This window comes from Prinia subflava, chromosome 12, assembly GCF_021018805.1.
Source record: "Prinia subflava isolate CZ2003 ecotype Zambia chromosome 12, Cam_Psub_1.2, whole genome shotgun sequence".
Classification (NCBI taxonomy): domain Eukaryota; kingdom Metazoa; phylum Chordata; class Aves; order Passeriformes; family Cisticolidae; genus Prinia; species Prinia subflava.
In genome coordinates this window covers 8,477,013-8,499,083 of record NC_086258.1, presented here as the reverse complement: position 1 = coordinate 8,499,083, position 22,071 = coordinate 8,477,013, and the positions used below count along the sequence as shown (strand labels likewise).

The following is a 22,071-nucleotide window of genomic DNA, read 5'->3' as shown; positions in this document are numbered from 1 at the left end:
TCAATATAATCTTTTTTATTCCTCAGCTGGTCAGCCTTCAGTGATTGCTCCAAACCAGACTTCTCTTTTCTGAATAAGTGATAAGAAATGAGCCAGGATGGGGACACTGCCACTGGAGCCCTGGCTGTTCCAATTCCAGAGATTCTCCTTCACACACATTTAATTCCACAAGGAAAGATTCCACTTCTTGACCACAAACACCAGCAAAGAAAACTCTTGGAGTTCTGCTACCACAAGCACCACTCTCACCTCCCAAAAGCCACCCCTTTGGATTTTGTAAATTCTCCTCCTTCATTTTTTTTGTTACAAAGAATTAATGACATCCTCAGTCAGGAGGGAAGAAGAGGGAACACAAAAAATCATTATTCACTCAAGATGATGACACAAACCATAGCAACACTCCAGTTTCACGGTCCAGGGGCAGAACCCCATTTATTAAACATTAGAAACTCAGCAATGTACACCAGTTCCTATATACAAATCAAGTTCATCAATTAAAAAAAAAAAAGTGCTGTTTGAAATCAGGTTTTATTTAAAGCACAAGGTAACTGGAATTGCATTTTAACTGGGAGTGAGTCAGGTCACGAGTGGTACTGAGGACACAGACACAGCGACAGGGGCACGAGACACCTTTGAAATCTTAATGTGGATTTACTGAAAACTTCTGAGGAGAAACATTCAGCTTTTTATACAAACAGGACTTCCAACATCTCTAGGAAAATGAAGTGTACAGTTTAACCCTTTTAAAGCAAGGTACTTGGAAAACTTCTAGTTTAAAATACCAGCCTATTGACCTATTCCAAACAAAAGGCTCAAATCCTGCAACGGAATCAAGGCAGAGCAAAAGATAAACCTGTCAAGAGGGAGTGCAGGCACTGAGCTAAGGAAAAACCACTTTTCCAAGGTATCCTACCACAAAATGGAGATGAGCTAACACACTGACCTTTAAACAACCCGGCCAACCAACCCCAGGGCTACAGAGAGGTGGCTGGACAGTCAGAAATGCCAAGTGAGCACTAGAAACATGTTTCAAACGTAGCTGCACGACAGCATAAACACACCAAGGATGTTTATTTCTCCACATGCCACAGTTACTACTCTATGCTACACCGTCTTTTGCCCGTATTCTGCATCACATCAGGGACACCATGGGATTCTGGATCCAGTCTTGGCTGATTTTGCTCCATTTTGCAAATTTAAGGCCAGCCTGGAGGAAGACTCCTGAAGTGAGTGAGAAACAAAGCGATGCTAAGTGGTGGTTTGGCTGAGAGAAGTTCTGCAGAAGAGCAGACAAAGAGAATATCAGATCAATAATTCACAGGGACAAGATGTGAGAACAAACTCCTCCAAGGACTTCACGACACAAAAATGAAAATGAAAGAGCCAACAGCTCCAATTTATATCTTTTGAATTTGCAGCGAAACCAGTGTGAGGGCACTTTTTTTGTGTGTGTGATGTGAATGTGCTACTTCAATCCCGTTGAAAGTCAGTACAAATAAAAAGATAGTAGTGAAAAATTGCTTTATTCTGGCTGCTGGAAACGGAGGCAGAGAAAGAGCCTGAAGAAAGAACAGTGCTGAAAATATCCGTGGCTGAAAAAATCCGTTTGTGTTGCGACTTCCTACAGCAAACCCAGCTTTGCTTTATTGCACCAAAATTGTCAGTGAAAAGTTCACAGAAATGTAACATTTTAAAAACCACTTCGGAAAAAGGAAAGTTAAGGGCACTCAGTTCCAGAAAGGTCATTCGGGAAACCAAAAACCATCACTGGGTAACTGCAGGGCATCAAAATGAGAGAGTTGAGAATAACGAGGAATTGTTTGAGCCCTGCAGGCCCTGACAGAACAGAAATCCAGGGAAATCCAGGGAAATCCAGGGAAATCCAGGGAAATCCAGGGAAATCCAGGGAAATCCAGGGAAATCCAGGGAAATCATATTGTCTGAACAGACACACTCCTTCACTTGTCTTGGACTGCAATTGTGCTTGGAATAATCTGCAAGCAGGAGGTTCTGGGTGTTCAGGAGGACTTGGAGCAGCTGCTGAGATCACTTTGCACAGGAGGTGTGCACAGAGCCATCCATTCGATTTACCTGAATTTTTATCTTCCAGGCTGGATCTCCACACCCACAGCTGCACTCGGGTTCTGCTCAGGGACCTCACCCCACAGTCCCCAGGGTGGGAAAACTGAGCTGTCACAAAAGCCACCCCCCAGGATTGTCCTGAGGCAGTGTCACATCATCTGCATTGCTATCCAAGGCTGTGTTTTCCTAGGATCTCTTAACAGGTTCCCAAATAAATTCTGTGCGCAAACAGGTTTCCCTTTGAGAGACAATTAGAGGCCTCATAATTTAAAGTGTGATCAGCCAATATCTTATCTACAGTAGCTACAGCATCCTGTAGGAATGCAAGCCCTAAAAATCATTATAAAAAATATTTCCTTAGAGCACTTTAAATAATTTACAAAATTCTACAAAAGCTACATATGTCTATCTGTGATATCCCTGTTAAATAGAATTATTTTCACATTAGTGTGTGTATGATATACAGGTATCAGTATCTCCCACTGCCTCTTCTTTCCTGTCTCAAGTTTTATCAAGGTAATTACAATCAGAGTTATTTTATAAAAAGACTGCTAGTGTAAAAAAAAACCAACTACTTACATATTTGAAACCTTTTTTTCCAAGAGGGAACCTGGGCAGTCCCCTGTAGGTAGGTCAGTAAATTTTGCACAGGTTTTGGTTAAAAAACCCTGCCCTTGGTGTACTTCACTAGCAGCTTCCCTGTTCTGCAGGGCAGGTACTTTTCCTTCCATTTTGGAGCTGGATACCTGAATTTCTTCCTGCCTGTCAACTTTTTCTTCCTTAATGCACATCTGCACACTGTTATCTGCACATGCTCCTCCTCTATGATGCACTGCTGCTGCTGTCACATTGAATTCCTGCCTCGGGCAAGCTAAACTCGGATCTGGCCTCTTGTCCAGCTGGTTATTCCCTCCCTTACTGCCCACCTGAGCACTCTGCTGAGCCGGCTCTCTGCTGGCTTTATCTGCTTTTCCCACACTGCACTCAGGGCGTAGGGGATCCGCAGTGGAGCCAGCCCAGCTGCCTTGGTGGATATCTCCTTCCTTGATCCACATCTGGATGTTCTCAGCTCTGGAGGTTCCTCTGCAAGCTTTATCAGCTTTTCCTGCTGCCACGCTCTGTTCCTGTGAGGGGAGGCTGGAGGGGGGCTGATCCCCTGCAGCATCAGCCTGCCTGCAGCCCTCAGCTGCCTCCTTGAGACCCTCAGCTCCTGCACTGGTTTCTGCTACGTGGGGACTCGCCCCTGCCACAGTGAGTTTCTGAGAAGAACTGGGTGCTTTTATTGCTGGTGGAATTTCCCCACTAAGTTCGCTTTTTGGTGAGGGGTTAAGTACATCTGTGTCCTGGGGAGCTGCCTCCATCCCCAAGGCATTGCTCTGGGTGAGCAAACACTCTGCTTTCTGCTTTTTGTTCAAAAGCATCGATTTCTTCCTGTCCCGGGCGTATTTCAGACCTGCAATGAATTTACTTGAGATTTTCAGTTGGAAGGTATTCTTCCTTTTAGATCTGGGCTTTGCATTCATGACCTTTCTTACTTTACACCCTTCATTTCTGCTGGCTTTTGGGGGCTCTGTGTTACGGACATTCCTTTTACCTGTGGCATTCCCAGGTAACTCCCCAGCACCTTTGACCCCACCCAGTCCTTGCTTAGCTTTTGCCTGACCAGTAGTAGGAACATTCTCAGCAGAGGAAGCACATTTTCCACTGCCAGCTAACATTGCACTTTTCCCTTCTGTTCTCTGAGAGTTCTTCACCTCCTCAGTTTGCTGAGCTACCTCAGTCTTTTTACTCTGACCCAGCACGAGGTCAATCTCATTTTCCACCGGCTGCTGCTTTGCGTTTCCTTTGTTACCAGTTTGTTTGGTCACTCTAAATAGGTCCGGACTTGCATCACCTTTTTGCATCTCCGAATTGCTTGCAGAGTCTTTAGCCTTTTCTGCCAAAAACCTCCTGATTTCTTGCTCGATGCTGTCATCGCTGTCCACGGAGCTGCTGTCACTGCCGTCTGACACAGCTGGGAAAGCACATTTTCTATTTTTAGCCCCCCGCTGGTTTGAAACTGGTTTAGGTTTATTGCCTTTTTTAAGCTGTAAGTTAAACTCCAGGTTTTTCACGGTTTCTGGCTTGTCACTGGCAAGTTTGATGTTGTCTGGAGGGTTCCTGCCTGCATTCTCCCTCACAGCTTTCCTGGGTTTTGAGAGGCAGCTTTTGACCAGTGAGGGATTTTTACATTTCCACTCGTTTTGTTGGAGGCTACTGAACTCATCCAGCAGCTGAGTTTCTGTCTCACCGAATCTGACTTTCTTCTTGCACTGAGCTTTTTGCTCCTTGGATTTCTTCTTTAACTTCCTTTTAGACCTTAACAGGTCCTTGATAGCACTATCCAGGTCCTCATCACTGTCCAGAGAGCTGCTCTCATCACCCGACCCCTCCCTCTCTGGGGTTGGGGTGGGGTTTTTTATAGGTTTTCTTGTGCTACTCTGAACCTGCAGAAAAGGGTTTGCAGAGTCCAAGGCCACGCTTCTGCTGCCATCAGAGCCAGACAATTTGGGAGACATCAGCTGCTGCTGCCTCGGCTCTTTATTACTCTGAGCATCCTGGAGTTCTGTGGGGTTGCTCAGGGCACGCTCCTCTTGGAGCACAGGGAATTTGGAATAATTACCTGGCTGGAAAAGTCCCGTCTCCAGATGTTCAGGTAGTTTTGACCCCCCTTGTTTTGCTGTTCTGCCTTCCCTTTTAAGTCTCCTTTTCCGACTCAAGGATAATTTCAGTGTTTTGGGCAGAGCAGGCTCAAGGGTCCCGGCGAGGCTGTTTGGATCAGAAGACAAAGGCATCTGGGTGGAGCGTGACAGGCTGGGAGGTTTTGTTCCAAGGTTTTCTGACTGTGCTTTCAGAGCCAAAAAAGCCCTGATTTCTTGTTCTATGCTGTCATCACTGTCCACAAGGCTGCTGTCACTTTCACAACGGGAGGACGAGAGAAGCTGGGGAGAAAAGAAGGAGTCTGCAGTGAGGGATTTGTTGTCACTTCCCATTTGGGATGGCATGATTGTTTTGGAAATATCCAGGATAGCTTCTGCACACATGAGTTCTGCAGATGTGTCTGCTCTGCAAGAGGCCTGCAATGTGAGCTCACAAGCAGCAATCTTGTTTTCTGGAAGTGCAAAATGTCTGGCTTTTTTCAGTGGTTTAAACAGCTTATTAAATTCGTTGCTGGTGCTTTCTAATCCCGTTGACTTGGAATGAATTTCTCTTCTCTTGTTGCTTATAGGGTTTTTATGGATTTCTGGTGAGGCACTTTTTGTGGAGCTAATTGTCAGGCTGGCAGAAATATCTGCCATACCCTTTGGGTCAAATTGTTCCCTCTGCAAAGGGACACAGTTTGCTGCATGACCTGCCTCTTTCCTGATTTTCTCCAGCTGGTAAAGCTGAATGGCTTCTTCGATGCCATCATCGCTGCTGGAGTCAGATGTGTGCATGCTCTCCTTGAGAAGTGCTTCCCTTGGCTCCCAGTAAGGAGCTCCACTCCCCTCATTCTGTTCCACAACCCAGGGCTGGCTGGCAGTGGCCATTTCTAGATAGGCTTGGTTCACCTGGCTGAAATCACCGGGCTCTGCTTGGATTTTTGGCTGCAAACACTTGGACTGGGCATTGGATTTCTGCAGCTTGGGATGGTGTCTCAGGAGCAGCGCGTTACAACCTTGCTTTATGGCACCACAGTTTGTTCTGCTTGTTGCTTCTTTGTTGCATTTCAGGACGGATCTCACACGGGAATCTTTTTTATCCTGCTCAGTAACACATTTACTAATTTTTTGCTGTTTCTTCTCATTCAAGAACTGCACTATTTCAGCTTGTATGCTCTGTTCAAAGGAGTCATCGCTGCTGATGCTCTGAGGGGAAGCAGGCTGGAGTCTTTTCCCAATTCCCAGGTGGTCAGACAGGTACTCTTCAGACAGCATCTCGGCTTTAAATTTCACAGGGAGGAGGTTACTCGCCACTTTGTTCTGGGAGAATTCTCTCTTAAACCTTTTGTCTCTGCCCACATTCTCAGAACGCTCTGCATTCCTCGGCAACGACTGGGCACTTTTGCTTTTTGTTTTCAAGTACTCTTGGATGGCTTCCTCTATACCTCGATCCACAGAGTCGTCGCTGTCAGAATCGAGCAGCAGAGTCCCAAATTCTACATTCTCTTCCACTTCGCTGCCATCAGAATCCTCAGGGCACCCACACTGGGTGTACTGAGGACGCTTCCGCAGCAAGGTGCTGCTGGGTGTGACTCTGGTACCGCTGCCTTTTTCTCCTTTCTGTTTCTTCTGCACAACACAGCCACACTCATTGTTCATACCCAGGGCAGGCTCTTGGCTTTGCAGGTTGTTTATGATCATCTGAACTTTGGCGCTTACGGAGGTTCTGGTGACGTTGCTGTCGGATTCGGGGAAGCAGACGGGGTATCTACAATTCCTTGCTGCTCCAAAGGACTCCCATTTTGTCTGAAGAGCTACCAGAGGAGGAGCATCCATAAGGAACATTCTAGCAGACCACAGCAAAGTCCACGATGGAACAGATTTTCAGACCGGTCTCTCCTCCATCCTAAAACAAAGAAAAAAAGGAAAATTTAGATTAAGCCTTCTAGAAATTCCATGTAATAATCCTGCTAACATAAACGGTAAATTATTAACACCCAGAACTCCTGTGCCAGACAATCACAGGATTTACTCCTCAACATCACTTGAACAGGTAAATCAGTCACTACTGCCACTGGGGATTAAAGCAGAGCACTCATCGTTTGTAGTTTGTAGTATTTTCTGGCAAAATCATAACCCAGTTCAGGTAATTCACTTCTGAAACTCCTCCTGTGCTTTCCAGTCTTTTTTGTGTGTGCCCCTAAATAATGATGCACTGCCCAGACCCACAAAGACCCACTGTGGTGGTATTCAGGGCACTGCTGTGTGCTTTGCACTGAGGCTGTCTGAATACTTTAGCAGAAAACTTTGTGGCAGGAGAGAAGGAACAATTTTAAGTGGGAATGGAGAACCCAGCAAAATGCTCTGCTTGTTGTTTCCTTTGGCATAACTGCCCTTGTGAGGGATCATGCAGCTCAGCTTTCCAGTTTTCCAAGGAAAGCAGCACTGGCTGTGTCCACACAGTGCAGGATGGGTGGATGTGGAGAAACCTGGATCATCATCTGGGATAACGGGACACAAACCAACTCAGAGAGCAGGGTAACACACAATATCCCCAAACAGCTTTTACTAGATCTGACTTGGCATTAAACACACACAGCTGAGGGACTTGGGGCAGCTCAGAGAGAAGGAAAGGGAACTTATTTCTTCCTGAAACACACTCTACAGCAATAACCTCGAGACATCAGTCATCCGGCCTCACTGCAGGATAAAAGCTCTTGGCAAACACAGATCTTGGGGAGTGCACAAAAGCAGGATGAAGATTAAGAACCATTCTTTGTGTTCCTGTAGAAACCGCAGACAGAACGATGCTTTGGTTTGTGGAAGAGTGGAAAAAGCCACCCACAAATCTCCAGTTAACACCCCAAAGAGTTCACCACATCCATGTGGTCCTGTGAGGGTCGAAGGCTTCACCTGCAGCATCATTTGGTAGGATCAAGGGTGACAGTAATTCCCAAAAATTACAGCAGCTGGGTGGTTCTCCAAGCCCAGGCTCCAGTGAGTCCCAGCTGCAGTGGCACTGGACTTTATCAAGGTACAGGGACACGATTTTCCCTCTGAAACCTCCCTGACCTTGCACTTGTCAATTATTCTCTAGTTCTGGTTTCAATTAAATATTTTAAAGGATTAATGACTGTAAACTCTTTAAAACTTCTATTTATTTACTGAGAGTAAGGTAACAGACAACCAGGGAAGGCGATTCTTTATCACTCTTCACTTGGGCAAATATAATTTAAAAACATTTTTCCTCATAATAAGCAGCTAAGGATCAAAAAGACAGAAATTAGGATACCTCATTACCTTGAAGCAACGCAATTAACACACTTTAGCTCCCAGCTTCATTAAAAAATAAAACCCCAACGCTTTTCCTATTAACCTATTTCCACAGTTTTCAGGGAAGGGGCAGCTGCCTTCACTATCCCACACTTGGACTGGGGATCCTGCAAGAATTACATGGGATTGGGGTGAATTTTTGTGTCCCAGTACCCACGGAGACTGTGAGGGGACACCTGGGTGCTGCTTGAGGGGGGACGTGAGGGGACATTCACAGAGGGTGTGAGGGGACATGAGAGGACACACACTGAGGGTGTGAGGGGACATGAGGGGACACACACTGAGGGTGTGAGGGGACATGAGGGGACACACTGAGGGTGTGAGGGGATATGAGGGGCACACACTGAGGGTGTGAGAGGACATGAGGGGACACACACTGAGGGTGTGAGGGGACATGAGGGGACATTCACAGAGGGTGTGAGGGGACACACACTGAGGGTGTGAGGGGACGTGAGGGGACATTCACAGAGGGTGTGAGGGGACATGAGGAGACACACACTGAGGGTGTGAGGGGACACACACTGAGGGTGTGAGGGGACATGAGGGGGCACACACTGAGGGTGTGAGAGGACATGAGGGGACGCACACTGAGGGTGTGAGGGGACATGAGGGGACGCACACTGAGGGTGTGAGGGGACATTAGGGGACACACATCCAGAAGGAGGGGAGTCCCCTCTGTGACTCTGTGAGGGGAAATGAGGGGACACCCACAGGGGCTGCATGAGAGGACACCAACTCAGGGGGTATCTACAGCAGATGTGTGAGGGGACACCAATCCGGGGGTCACCCCTAGAAGCTATGTGAGGGGACATGAAGGGACACCAACCCGGGGGTCACCCCTAGAAGCTATGTGAGGGGACATGAAGGGACACCAATGGCGGTGGGCACCCACAGGGACTGCGTGAGGGGACATGAAGGGACACCGATCCGAGGGGCACCCCCAGAGGCTATGTGAGGGGACATGAGGACACCCCCAGCTCGGGGGGCACACTGGAGGGGCCATGACGGTCCCCCCACCCTCGGGGGCCGCCCGCAGCCGCCACCCGCGGGACCCCCGCGGGCGCCGCGCCCACTGCCCGCGGCCGGCCGGGCCCTGCCCGCGCCGCCATGGCTCCCCGTTCCCGCCTTCCGCCGCCCCGGACCCGGGCCCCGGCCTCCCTCGGCCGCCGGCGCGGCGGAGCCCGGCCGCGCCCCCCGCCCGCCGCTCACCTGCCCAGAGGAGGCCGACAGGGGGAACGGGGGTCGGCGGCGCCCGGCCCGGGCTGTCGGCTCCGCCGGGCTCCGCTCCGCCGCTGCCCGCCGCGCTGGTGCAGGGGCGGGCGGCGCTTCCTTCCCTGCCCCCGGGGAGCGGGAGGCATGCGCCGCAGGGCTCCGGCGGGGAGGCGGGGAGGGAGCGCACCGGGCCGGGGCACAAAGGCGGCGGCGGCCGCTGGCCCCGAGAGGCGGCGCGGAGCGGAGCGGAGGGAGCCCGGTAACGATCGTAACGGAAGGGCCGCCGGGGGAAGGGGCAGCGCGGCCTCCCGCAGCAGCCCCGGGCTCCGCACCGCGCTCCCGGCGCTGTCCGGGAGAACAGCAGCGGAAAGAACCAGATCGCACTCGGCTCTTGTCTCAGAACTGTGCGCAGAGCCGGGGGTGATCCATCCGCTCCCTCCGGGGTGAAGCGGGGGTGCCGGGCTGGGGGAAACTCAAAATATCGGCAGGATGCAACACTTGGCTGTCCCAGGCACGAAGTTTGGGGTGCAGAAGGAGAACTGAGGCGCAGAGAGCCAAGGCCTCTGCTTTCAGCAGCTGGAGCGGTCGGTCCTGGGGCTCCTGGGGCTGCTGGGTTGTTGGAGGTTTCACATAGCCAAACAGCAAAGTTTTAGTGCTCTAGTTCATCCTTGTTTTGTTGGCAAGCGGGTTTTCCCCGAGGATACACTGCCAACCCCGTGCTATCATCTCTGTGCTTCCAGAGCTGAACCAAGCCGTGGGATGTGTCGTCCTTTCGGGATACTCCTTTCAACCTGCTCATTCCTAAAACACACAGAGTGAGTCACAGCTCTCAGTCTATAAATCCACACAAGCATTTCCATTCCTCGTCTCTGGCGAACAAAACCCTGGTGCCTCAACCCGAAGTTGCCTGTTTTCACTTTGTCAGTGCGTTCTGTTTTCCCGTGGGGCTGGAGCACCTGTGATGCTGCAGAGGAAATCAGCGTATTTAGGCTGATTTTATCATCAGAATCACAGGGGAAATGCACAGGCTGGGTGATGTAAAGTGGGGAACAGCAGCTAAGGAGGGTCCCAGGCTGCAAATGGGGTGACTGAGAGTGTTGCACTCTTTTTGTGCTCACTTTGTGGCAACACATCACGAGATATAGGGCTGGCATATGGCGAGGAACAGATTTCCACCTGCTTTTATCCCAGAGATTCTTGTTTTGGGGAGCACATGTATTTCTGTGCCCTTTCCTCATCTCCAGCTAAACATTTTAATTTTTTCCCTTCCCCCAGGAATCCTCTACTACCAAACCAGGTCTGACCCTGGGAATGTGGGGCAGGACCATGTTTCAAACCATCAGACACAGTTACAAACTTGTATTAATTTATCCGTTGCTCTTACAACAGATAAAACAGAGCCGATAAGACGTTTGCCTGTGTGTTCTTGTCCCTGGGATATGTAACATGCTTTTATGTTCTGATCTGGCTCGCTTGAACGAGGCTGCTGAAAACAGCACAGCCAGCATCTGTGTGCAGGAGGAAACAATGGACTTGCTTTTCCTTCACTGCAGAATTGCAGCCTGGAGGTGAGGAAACTTTGCTTCGCTCACCATATTCCTCCCTAATGCCGTGGCAGAGAAAAGAAAGGGCTCTTGTATTCGTGTATCCTCCCGGGCCAAGTCAATTTACATGTGAATGCACTTTTAAAATAAAATTAAAGTCAAAGCTGTGGCCAGAAGCCTGATAAATGTTTTTGTGCACATGCAGTTGCTTGGGAGGGGGGAGCTGCTGGGGAGCTCTGCTGTCCCCAGCCGAGGTGGCATCTGTGGCTCTGTGTGCCACTTTTACTTCAAAGAGGAGCAGAGCCTCTCCCCGAGGTGCCATTAGGGGCGATTTGTCTCCCTGATCCCTGATCTTGGCGGAAATGAGAGCAGTGGTCCCTGTCCCCGCTGGAGGATGACAAAGTCACGAGCACTAATTGGACCCCTCGTTAGAATGGCTGGGATGGCAGGTGACCATCCACATTTCCAAAATGAAACATCTCCCCCGACCTCCGGATCTGCTGCTCCTGTTTGCAGGGATAGGTGCTCATTACGGTGCCTCTGGATACCTCAGGGCCTGAAACCAGAGCTCAGGTGATGGCCTTTATTATTTTTTTTCCAAAGGACAAGATTAAAACCAATTTAGCAGGAATAAATGATTCACCGGGAAGATTTTGTTGTTGGGTAACCTGTGGCTTCGTGGCCAATTAATATTCCTACATGAAGCTATGTTAAAACACCAGCTATGTCTGTTTTATGGGAATATGGGTCACAGCTGATGCTGGCTGAAGGCACATCCATGTCCAGGGCAGGAGGGAAATCGATAATCTCGGATTCCACAAACCCTTTCCCCTTTTGGAGGCAGTTTTGCATTCCCCAAGCACCTGTTTGGGGCAAAACTAAATTACAGCAGCACAATCTTGCTGTGAGCACTGAGTTTTTGGGGGAAAAAGCAGCAGAGAAAGGAGGTGGATGGAGCCCAGTGTGATTTTCCCTCACCCTCACCCTTTTAGGGTCCATTTTTCACATGGCTGCACTGAGCTTCAGGACACTCAGTGCTGGCCCTGCTCCAGCATCTCCCTGCCCTGTTCAGCTCCTCCAGTCTGATCTCAGATGATTTATTAGATGGAGAACAACTGGATCATGTAGTAACATGGCAAATTGAAGAGTTTAGTTGTTATTTAATAAATGCCAAGGAGACTCATGAGGCCTTGAAGTTATAATAGAAAGATCTAATTTAGGAAAAAAAAAAAAAAGGGAAGAGAGACGCCTGTGAAAGCTGCCAGGAAGCAGCGCTGGGTATTGAACATTTCTATTTACCCTCTGAATGGAACAGAGATGGTCTGAGCTTCCTTTTAGCAGGGCTGGAAGCTGCCCAGGGAAGCAGCACCTGAGGCAGGAGGAGGTTCAAGGGCAGATTTTGTGGAAGTTGTGCTTTGTCTTGCCTTGGAAGACAGCGTTGCTGTAAATCACCTTTGGTTGACAGATTTTTTTTTTTAAGGAGAGAAACCAGTCGACTCCATGAAGCAAATTAAAGTGTAATTATAGCACAGAGGCAGGTTACAGAATGCATTTAGCATTTTTGGGGTCAAACCTGGTGGGCTTCCCATTCATCACTGACCATTATACAAAGTGCAGCTGAAGGTCTCTGTGGGGCACAGCTCACTGCTTTGGAAGATGCCCCTTTTCCCTGTTAATTCCAAGTGTATCTGCCATAAGAACACAAAGTGAAAAACACAATTTAGTGCCAAGAGTTTTAACTGTAACCCTGACATTTCCTTGCTACCATGTGGCAGAGACCTCTAAGATATCAAAGGAAATAACAGCCCCTCTTTCATATTCTGTACCTGGAACCTTTTAATGGTCTTTGTATGACTCATTCCTATCTAGGTTAAATGATAAATATTTCATGTTTACAATCCTGGACATGGGCCGTGTGGGCTTTTAAGAGTTTTTCTTTACACAAATCCCTCCTTTCTGTCCATCTCCGCGGGCTTTGCTCGGAGGCAATGCTGTCAGAATTCCCACAAGGACACTTCCAGCTGGTTCCTGTGCTTGTCACAATTCTGCTTGTGCCCATTAGGTGTCAGACTCTTATCGGCTCAGTCTCCAGTTCCTGGAATTTCAAGAACACGAGAATATGAGAAGCCAGAGCTGGCGTGTCTTTTCTGGGATGCTCTCTCACCTGTGGGTCCTACCCAGAAAGGGCAAACTGGGTGCTGTGGTGCTCACTGGGCCTCCAAACGGGGACTCTGTGCTGGTTTTGTCCTGGGTTTTACCAGCTGGGATCTCTCTAGAGCCACTGCTCATCCCTGGGCTGCAGAATGAGCATCCACAGGCGGCACCTCCTGCCCCAAACCTGCTGGATTTTGCAGCACGTTTGTGTTTTAGGCCACATTGCATTCCTGAGGTCAGCTCTTCCTATTGCAACAGCTCCTCACGCTGCTCCTGTCTCTGTGGGGTCACTGAGGGGTTGTCAGAGCAGTGTCCAACCTCTTCCCTCCTTGTCCATCGTCCTTTTGGGATGAGCCCTTGGAACTGACTGGCACCAAGCCCTGCCCTCACCACGAGTGCTCGGGTATTTCCTGCACCTCAGGGCTTGGGAGCAAGGCTGAACACGTGGGGGATTCATTCAGGGACAGAAAGTCAGGCTTTTTTTTTTACTTTTTAATGAACCATGTGCAGTTTCCCACAGCAACACTTTGATTCCAGCCACGAGCCAGGGTATAAACACGGGCATTTGGTGCCACGAGGTGGCTGGTGATGAAAAGGGGTCTGTGAGCCTTAAAATGGCCTATTTAAAGGGCAGGATCAAAGATGTACCTTGGGATAGATACCTGCCCTGCTCCATGAAGAAAAGCCAGGGTGAAACAGAGATGCTGCACTCACTTTATATTTCAGAAGGGAACTGCTTTGACTTTGTGCTGCAGTTGCTGAGAGCTTTAATGGGGCAAGGGGAGGGAAAGAAAACACAACATGCTCCAGCTGCCCTCATTACTGCTGCTCTGACTCTCTGCTGAGGAATCCCAGCACAGCCATGTACTTGTCCACCTGCAATTACCAGGTCCTGCATTTACAGAGTGCTTTTTCTGACCTGCTGCTCACCCAGGAGCATCCCTGCAGCCCCCTCTGAGGCAGAGGCTGCCGGATTCCTTCTGTGGAGCAACTCCTGATTCCCAGCAGAGCCATCCTGAGCACTGTCCCAGCTCCCATTAGCTCTAAACCGGTGTTTTTAAGAGGCATCTTCAGCTTTTCAGATCACCTTCAAGGGTTGCTCTATTTTTAGCATCTGTGGACTCTCTCGGCTGCAAACAAGTGAAACCTCTCTGCAGTGAATTCACAACAGGGCAGCTGGCAGGGGTTCAAAGTCTCTGTCTGGAGTGCAGCTCCATGGAAATTAGTTGTCCCCAAGGTCCCTGTGGAGCAGGCTGAGCCCAAGGAGCCACCATGGGATGCTGCCTGTCCAGTCCCACCAGGGCTGGGCTGCACAGCCTCATCCAGCAACACCTTTGCACTTGCCAAGTGCTCTTTGCACAAGCGGCTTTGATCAAGGATTTGCAAACAGCTCCTGGTTGGTTCAGTGCTTAAAACGCTTCCTTAAATAAGTTTTGGATCAAGCCAGAGATCACCGCTGTTTTGAATTTTCATCAGAGTGAAAAAACACGCTGAGCTGGGGTTTGATTTTGCAATGCTTTGACTTGGGTTCTTCTCCAGCAAAGCAGCACCGAGTGAATCGCCCTCAGCAGAGCAGCCATGCAGAGCCAAAGCCTCCCTGCTGCTCTGCAGGGTGAGGAGACCTCCCAGGAGCAGTTCCAGGCTGCTTAGAGCAGTGCTTGGAGAACAGGCTGAGAGTTATTTGAGGTATTTCTTTTCCCCCAGTCTTCATTCTGGCACCTCCCAGTGCCCCAGCCTGGAGAGGTGGAGGGCAGGAGCACCCCAGCTTCATGCAAGGTGCAGCTGCTCACACTCCACGCGTCCTCCTGCTGCTCATGGGTCTTTTAGGGCCATGAAGAATTGCCAGTGATGGGAATTTTGGACTAAGTGCAGTGTCAGATTCATTCTCCCATCCTGCAGAGCTGTCAGTGATGGAGAAATGTTGACTGGGCACTGCAAACGCCTTGAGTACAACAGATCCATAACAGCTTTGGAGACAGAACAGGACATCAAATCCTGGCCTAGTAAGCATTAAGAAAAACGTGGTGTGCTTTCTCCTTGATGGAGCTTGTGCTGCTGGCACTGATGTTCCTTTTAAAGTGTTTCCTCATCCTGATCTTGAATCCCCTGGCAGTGGTCTGGGCTCCTTGGTGAATGACCCAAACCCTCTCTGATCCTTCCAGCACCCCCTCGGGCCCCTGAGATGCTGAGAAGACAGTGTGGGGCTACAAACCTTCACCCAAAACGTGGCTCAACACCACACAAATTCTTGTCCCTGCCCAACTGGCCAGGAAGAATCAGAGGGGAAAAAAGCCCATTCCCATTACCTGAGGTGCTTTACCTCACACTGTGCAGGGTGAGGGCTGGATCTGACCCTTAGCCAGACTTCCCTGCTTGGCTGGAGCTCAGGAAAGCCACGGGCAGGGAAGGGAAGGTGCAGAGGCAGCACCTCGGGCTGTGTGTGCCTGCGTGGGACGGGAAAGCCGGAGCAGCTTGAGCCGTACGTGCCGGGAGGAAGGAACCGGCTGCCAGGAGCTGGTGGGAGGAGGAGGAGGAGAAAACTGGGTGTCAGCAAACGAGGCGGATTGAGAGCTGAGACGTGTTAGTGGTCGTGTTTGGGATGTGATCAACGCTCCCTTGTGACTTGCACAGCCGGCAGGGGCCTGAGTGGTGTAAATAGAAAATATGAAATCAGTGGGAGTGGAGCTCCTACATCCCCTTGTGCTGCAGGAGGCTGCAGGGGAGGGTGAGGCCCTCACAAATCCAGGCACGGGCTCATCCAGCTGCCACAGGGCAGGGGTAGGCGAGCTGGTGGGTGGCACAGGACAGCCCCTGCTCCAGGCAGCCGGGCCATCCGTGACTGCTGGGTGCTGCCAGCACAGAGAACCCCATGGAGAGCATCCTCCTTTTCCTTTGGATACCTGTGGGTACGGCCCCAAGGGTTTGGTCCCCAAAATCTCTGTCTGGACACATCCCCAGCACAAGGGATCAGAATCCTGCCACTTGTTTGGATGCTGGGCAGTGGCTTGGCCTCAGCATCGTGGGGAAGGGGGAGCTGGAACGCTGGGTGGGAAGAGGGGGGGCTTTTCCTCACCCCCTCGAGTCTCTGTTGTGATGATTCATGAGTGTCACTGGCACATCTGTTCAGAGGGAGAGCAGTAATACAGGTCCAGCTGAGCGACAAAATTGCTTTCAGGGCTGTTGATTCCCAGCTCGGGCTGTGTGGTCAGCCTGGCTGCAGGATGAGGATTTTTAATTTACTTTCCCCCCTCTCCTTTGCCCTGTTCCTTGCAGCCAGCAGTGATCAGTAGCATGTAAAGCAGGCAGAGGCAGATCTGTGAATCCTATCCCCCTGTTCCCATTCTCTGGGATAGATGGGCCATCTGGGCTCACTCAGGAGACCCTGAAATCACTCACACAGCTCCTCGGTGAAGGATTTGCAGCTCTCTCATGACCAGGCTGCCCCGGTCACCCTTTTCCTGTAGCTCCTGCGCCTGCTGGGTGCGGGCTCTGCTCGGGGCCCGTTTCTCCTCTAGATGGTGCAGCTGCCTTTGGGCACCACCGAGGCACCGCCGTGCAGCCAGACCCCGACCCTGCGGCAGAGCCGGGGGTGCTGCCAGCCCTGGGCTCTCCCCGTGGCCCCTTCCCGGTGTCATGACAGGATGGGACAAAGCTGAGGATCACAGCCCGCCAGGTGTCACTGTGCCAGGTACCTGCGGAGCAGCATCTCTGTGCCAGCCGCGGGCACCGTGGCACTGAGGGGATGAGAAATCCATCTCCTGCTATTCCTGGCCTCTCTGTCCTTGGCACAGCCCGTCCTGGCAGTGCCCTCGGGAGGTGCTGGCAGGGCGCAGCGGAAGGCGGAGGAGAGAGAACAGATCCCGGGGGTGCCCCCGTGCCTTGCGGCAATCCGGCATCTTCCGCTCACACCGGGCCGGCCGGAGGAGCCGAAATGCCACCGGGATCTTCTGCTCGAGCCCCCGCCCGCCTGCCGTGCCCTGACTCATCCCCAGGACGGGAGGGATGCGGCTGCCAAAGCCGCGGGGCCGGGCAGGACAACGGGAACGCACAGACCCTCAGCTCCCACCTGCAGTTCAGCCTCTCCTTGGCAGCCAGGAGGGCACACGCTGGGATGTTCTTCTCCTCCAGGACCTGTTCCCTGTCGGAGCCATCTCTGCGCTGCAGAGGGACATTTCTGGCTGAGGGATTGCGTCAGGGCTTGGGGGCTCAGTTGGGTTTGGCAGCCCCCCTGAGCCAGGAGGGCATCACTGAGCCGGGCAGGCTGGATTTGGGATCCTGCAGACAGGGGAATCCTAGGCAGCTCTGCCTGCAATACTCCCCACTTGTTTAGCCTAAACCCAAATAAACACGAGCCCAATGATTTGAGTGAAACAATAGCAGACATTCCAGCATAAAGAGAGCTTTCCTCCTATCACGCTTTGCTGGCAAGCTTTAGAGCCTGTATTTTAAATAAATGTTATGGGTGCATTTAAAAACACACCATATGTTCTCCCACAGATCTTTCTGGGAGCTGCCTTGGCGTGGCTCTGACTGGATCCCCTCCTCCCTGTGCCAGGCTTTTGCTGCCCCTGGAAGCAGGGCCAGAGCCCTGTGCCCTGACTCTTCCTCAAGAAGAAGCCACCCTAGGAACTCCCCATCCCCCACAACACGAATTTCTGGAAGTCTCCACTGCCAGCACAAGTTGCAAAAGAAACTCTTATTTTTATAGGAGCGCTGATTAATTTACCGGTGACCTGCCCGGCATCTCTGCCACGATTTCTGCCGCTCTTCCAGCTGCAGCTGGAAGGCTGTTTTTGGCCAGGCAGCCCCAAACCCGGCTTTGGCATGGCTCAGTTCCCCCCGACCGCTGTAGGTGGCACTCCGGCCCCGCCGCCCGCACGGCTGCCAGCGCCGGTGCTGGCACCGAGTCAGGAGATGAGCTCTAAGTTTACAGATTTTTCCCTTCTGACAGATTACTGCTTCATTTGTAACAGGAGAACTTCTCATTAAATACATTTTTGACATTTTGTTGAAAAGGGGGGTGGGGGGAAATAAAATCCTCATGTAGCCGAGCGTGCCGGAGCGTGAGCACGGCTCTGTCTTCACCAGTTTGGGAGCTTGGGTTGAGTTATTTTCTTTTTTGCTTTGGTTCCAAAGTCCCTTTTCATAATTATTCGCTCCTGAGCACAATTACTGTGGCTGGGAGACGGGCACAGTCCAAAGAGAACCCAGCTGAAAAGCCAGGAGGGCTTGGAGGTGGCAGCTCCCTGTCCCGGCAGCGCTGGGGTTTCAGTGCTAATCCAATAAGGTTTGATTCGAGGGTGTTTGCAAGGCAAATCCAAATCTAACCATTCCTCTCATTGCTCTGGGAGCTGTGGGAGTGCCTGGGCATGCCAGGCTTGAGCATCTCAAGGCATGAAGTCAATCCTGGTTCTGCCAGGGACCTGTGGCTGCATACTGGGGACCTGGGGACATCCCCGGGGGAACCCAGCTTGCCTTGGGCAAAGCTCTGCTCTCACCAGGTTCCATTTGCAATATACCCTAAAGGACAGAACAACAACTAATTTTAGTGTTAATTATGCAAATCGGCATTGAAAACTCAGGAGTGAGGTTATTATCGCTCTCCTTTATTTTTTCCACGGTGTGGAATAGCCCTTTTGGAAAATCCTTCTTCTTGCAGAGCCACAAATGTTTTTTCCTCTTGGGTTTCTTTCAAGTGGAGAAAATGCTGAGCGAGGCTGTTGCCATAAGCTCCCAGGACATTTTCATTGATCCAAATCAAAGAGCAAGCATCAAAAAGCACCATGTGACGTTATGGGGGTATTTTAATTATGAAAAGTGTTGCAAGCAGCTTAAAGAAAGCAAGTGCCTCATGAGAGAAAAAGCATTTCACTTCTTTTCCCTCAGAAAACGCTTTTTCTCATTATCCAAGTGCTGAAACCGTTCACTCCTCAGGGGCAAGGACCATGCTGGCCATTCCCAGCTCACACTGAGCACAACAGCATCAACAAAATTGTGTTGGAGCGCCCTGGGATTTTTCTCTCCTGCACTAATTGCCACTCCAGCCCTGACTCTGCACACCCCCTGTGCAAACACAGGTATAAACTGCCTTGCTGCTGCTGCTTTGCCACCCCAGCGATGCCCAGTGCTCCTGCAGAGATCCCTGCTGCTCTTCAAGTGTTTTCTTCAAGAAGCACTTTTGAATCAGTTTGAAAAGCATTTGGAAACCTGGTTTTCCTTGTATCAACAGCTGTGGGTTCAGATGCCCTGTCCCTCTCTGTCTGCCTCTCAAAGCTGGGATAAACCTTTGGTTACTGCTGGTTCAGACCCTTCTCTCCCTCCCTGGGGACATGGCCTGGGAGGTGACACGACTGAGATCCTCTCCTGGTGATCCAGCCCTCCCTGGCACTGCCTGGCTGTGGCTCCCTTGCCTCAGAGGTTGGCTCTGGGCAGAGATCAGACCTTTGTCCCCTGGGGAGTGACACTCTCCTGCCTGAGAAAATCAGATTACAGTGTCTTTTATCCCTGACTGCCTCCAAGTGCTGCCGCTGCTTGTTTTAGGGAAGGAGTCTTGCAGACAGAGACAATCCTATTGATGCTTTTCCCTGCAAGATAATCTTAGGGCTGAGGGCTAAAAACACCCATCAGGAGCTGCTTTAACACCCCTCATCCCCAGCACCATCACTGCAGGCATGGAGGGGACAAAAAGGACCTGTCTGCCCCCCAAGGAGAGACTTGGGAGACTCGAGTGTGGCTGTTCCACCCCGAGAGAGGCTGGGTGGGCCCAGGGAAGGGTGTCAGGGTTTCTCTGGCGAGGGAGGGACTCACTCAGCTCCTGGCAGATGGTACTCCTGTCTCCCTGCACTCCATGGGATGGTGGGAGAAGTTATTATGAAAGACTGCTGTGACATTCACAGCACAGATCTGCCAACTGGTGTCTCGGGGAGACGGAGGGAGCGCGTTGCCGTGCTGCATAAATTGGTGCAGAGATATATCTGGTGCTGTGCTTGGTGGCAGGGTGGGAAAGGAGCCTTCTGCTGCCAGGGGAATGGGGTGTCCAACCAGAGCCCTGCTCAGGGCTGCCTCTGACACCCCACACAGGCACTTGCTGTTCCTCTGGGTACCTTTTTGCCATGAGGATGTTCATAATTTCTAAAAACTGGTCCTTCTGTGACAGTGCTCCCCTCCCAGTGTCCCCAACAATTTTCAGGTGTCCTATTCCAGTCGTGGCTGAAGGTCCTGTGGAGCCACCAGGACTCTCCATCCTGTGGGCGCCTCCTGGAGGAGCAAGGGCTGCCTGTCCCTCACCACCTGCCCTGTAAGCTGGGTCAGAAGGAGCTGTGCTCTTGCTTCCTCTGTGTCCTGGAGTTATCATTTCTGCTTTTTGGACAGGAAGCAAAACAAAACTCGGACAATCCCAGCCCCAGCTCAGATTTAGGTGGGCTTTATTTCCCTGCTCTTTCCATCTCTTTGCTTGCAGGGTCAGCTCCCCTCCAGAAGCCCACCATGATCCTCCTCTCTCATTTTTTCACTAATTATTTCATTAGCTCCCTCTGCATCTTGATGTGGGTTTTAATTTTCCATGGCAACTGCATCCACACCACCTCCCCACTCAGGAGCCCACGCTGAGGGGTGCTGGGGGGCCCAAGCAGCCAAATCCCCCATCCTACAAATTAAAATGGGCACCAACAAGCCGTGCCCTTGGGGGAACTTTTCCCACTGGCACAGCAGGAGCAGGAGGATCCATCCCTGAGCTGCCTGTGTCTCGGGGGGCTCTGTGGGGCAGGGGTGTTCCCAGTTGGATGGGCACCTTCCCCGTGGTGTCTCGGCAGCTGGAAAGCAGCAGCCTGGGAGGAGGAACTCATCCTGTTCACAAAAACAGCCCACGGAAACAAACGCCCACCAGGACGAGCTTCATACCTACAAATTATCTCTGCCGTGGAGCTGCAATTAAACAAACCCTGCCAGAGGAACAGCAGGGAAACCTGAGCAGCTCCCACCCCTCGGTGCCTGCTGTCCCTGTCCTTGTCCCTGGGCAGCTCCCCTGTCCTCAAACTCTGTGTTGCTCCTCCAGGAGAGCGCTGCTGGCCTGTCCAAGGGGGCCTTTGGGGTGTGTTTAATTCTCCAGGAGGTTTTCTGAGGGTGACTGGGAAGGAATTCATCCTATGGGTTGTAATTCCCTAAATCTACAGCCATAAAGTGGGATGTGAAAGGGCTTAATCCTGCCCTCACTGGCTTGAGGAAGGAGACAGAGAATAAACAACTCAGCACCTGGGGCTGGGACTGATTTCTAACCCATTTTCCTATCTGGAAATAACCAGATAGGAAAATAACCTATTTTCCAGCAGGAAAATCCTGATTTCTGGCCATTCACTGAGATCTCCTGAGTGATCTCACTGTCCCTGGGTACCCAAAATAGCTCCCTGCTCCAAAACCCCAAAGGAGGAGCTGGGCATGGGGCTCTCAGTGGAGGGCCTGGAGGAGCTCAGGGGCTCCTGGGACTCTGTGGGGTGGGATGTGAGCCTGCCTCCCTTGGGCTGCCCAGGCTGGTGAGGCAGAACTCCCCAAACCTCCTTTTGATTAATCCTTTTATCCCTCCTCAAACAACTGCAGTGGTAGGAGAGCCCCAGACACTCTAAACCAGCTCAGTGGGATGCTGGAGCAGAGGAAAACTCTCCCAGGGACATTGCAGGGAAAGGGGGATTTGGGTCCCAACTCATTGCATGTTTTAGGAGAGAATAATTAGCTCCCTGTTTTTCACCAGGAGCTTCTCCTCCTCCTTGTCCTCTTGTGCCAGGACAATGTGTCATCACCAGAAAATGCAGCATCATTTCCAGAACATGAAAAAATAAAATGGTTGCTGTTCATCAGTAGGCTCTGTGCTAATTGCCTGTGCTCTTTAAAGTGGGATCATGGCCGGGGCTGTTCCTGCTTCCAGTTTGTGGGATAAAGGATCTCTGTGCAATCCCATAATAACCTCTTTAATAATCTGACACCCTCAAAGTGCTCGTGGACATAAATTAATCAGGCATCACAACACCCTCTTGGGTTCAAGCTCACACAAGGGTTTTCATCATGCGTTCAAA

General features: G+C 51.0%; 2 protein-coding genes across 2 annotated transcripts; one reads left to right on the top strand and one right to left on the bottom strand.

Annotated features, from left to right (window-relative positions):
- Positions 1-405: 405 nt before the first annotated feature.
- PPP1R26 (protein phosphatase 1 regulatory subunit 26) lies at positions 406-9,440 on the bottom strand. The gene is made up of 2 exons (XM_063410302.1): positions 9,306-9,440; positions 406-6,669 (listed from the first exon to the last, which is right to left on the bottom strand). Exon 2 carries the CDS (start codon positions 6,606-6,608, stop codon positions 2,658-2,660), a length of 3,951 nt encoding a protein of 1,316 aa, XP_063266372.1. The 5' UTR covers positions 6,609-6,669; positions 9,306-9,440; the 3' UTR covers positions 406-2,657.
- Positions 9,098-11,013, top strand: LOC134557114 (basic proline-rich protein-like). Its single transcript, XM_063409776.1, has 3 exons — positions 9,098-9,567; positions 10,049-10,123; positions 10,584-11,013. The coding sequence occupies exons 1-3, from the start codon at positions 9,098-9,100 to the stop codon at positions 10,609-10,611; spliced, it is 573 nt and encodes a 190-aa protein (XP_063265846.1). The 3' UTR covers positions 10,612-11,013.
- The last annotated feature ends 11,058 nt before the right edge of the window (positions 11,014-22,071 follow it).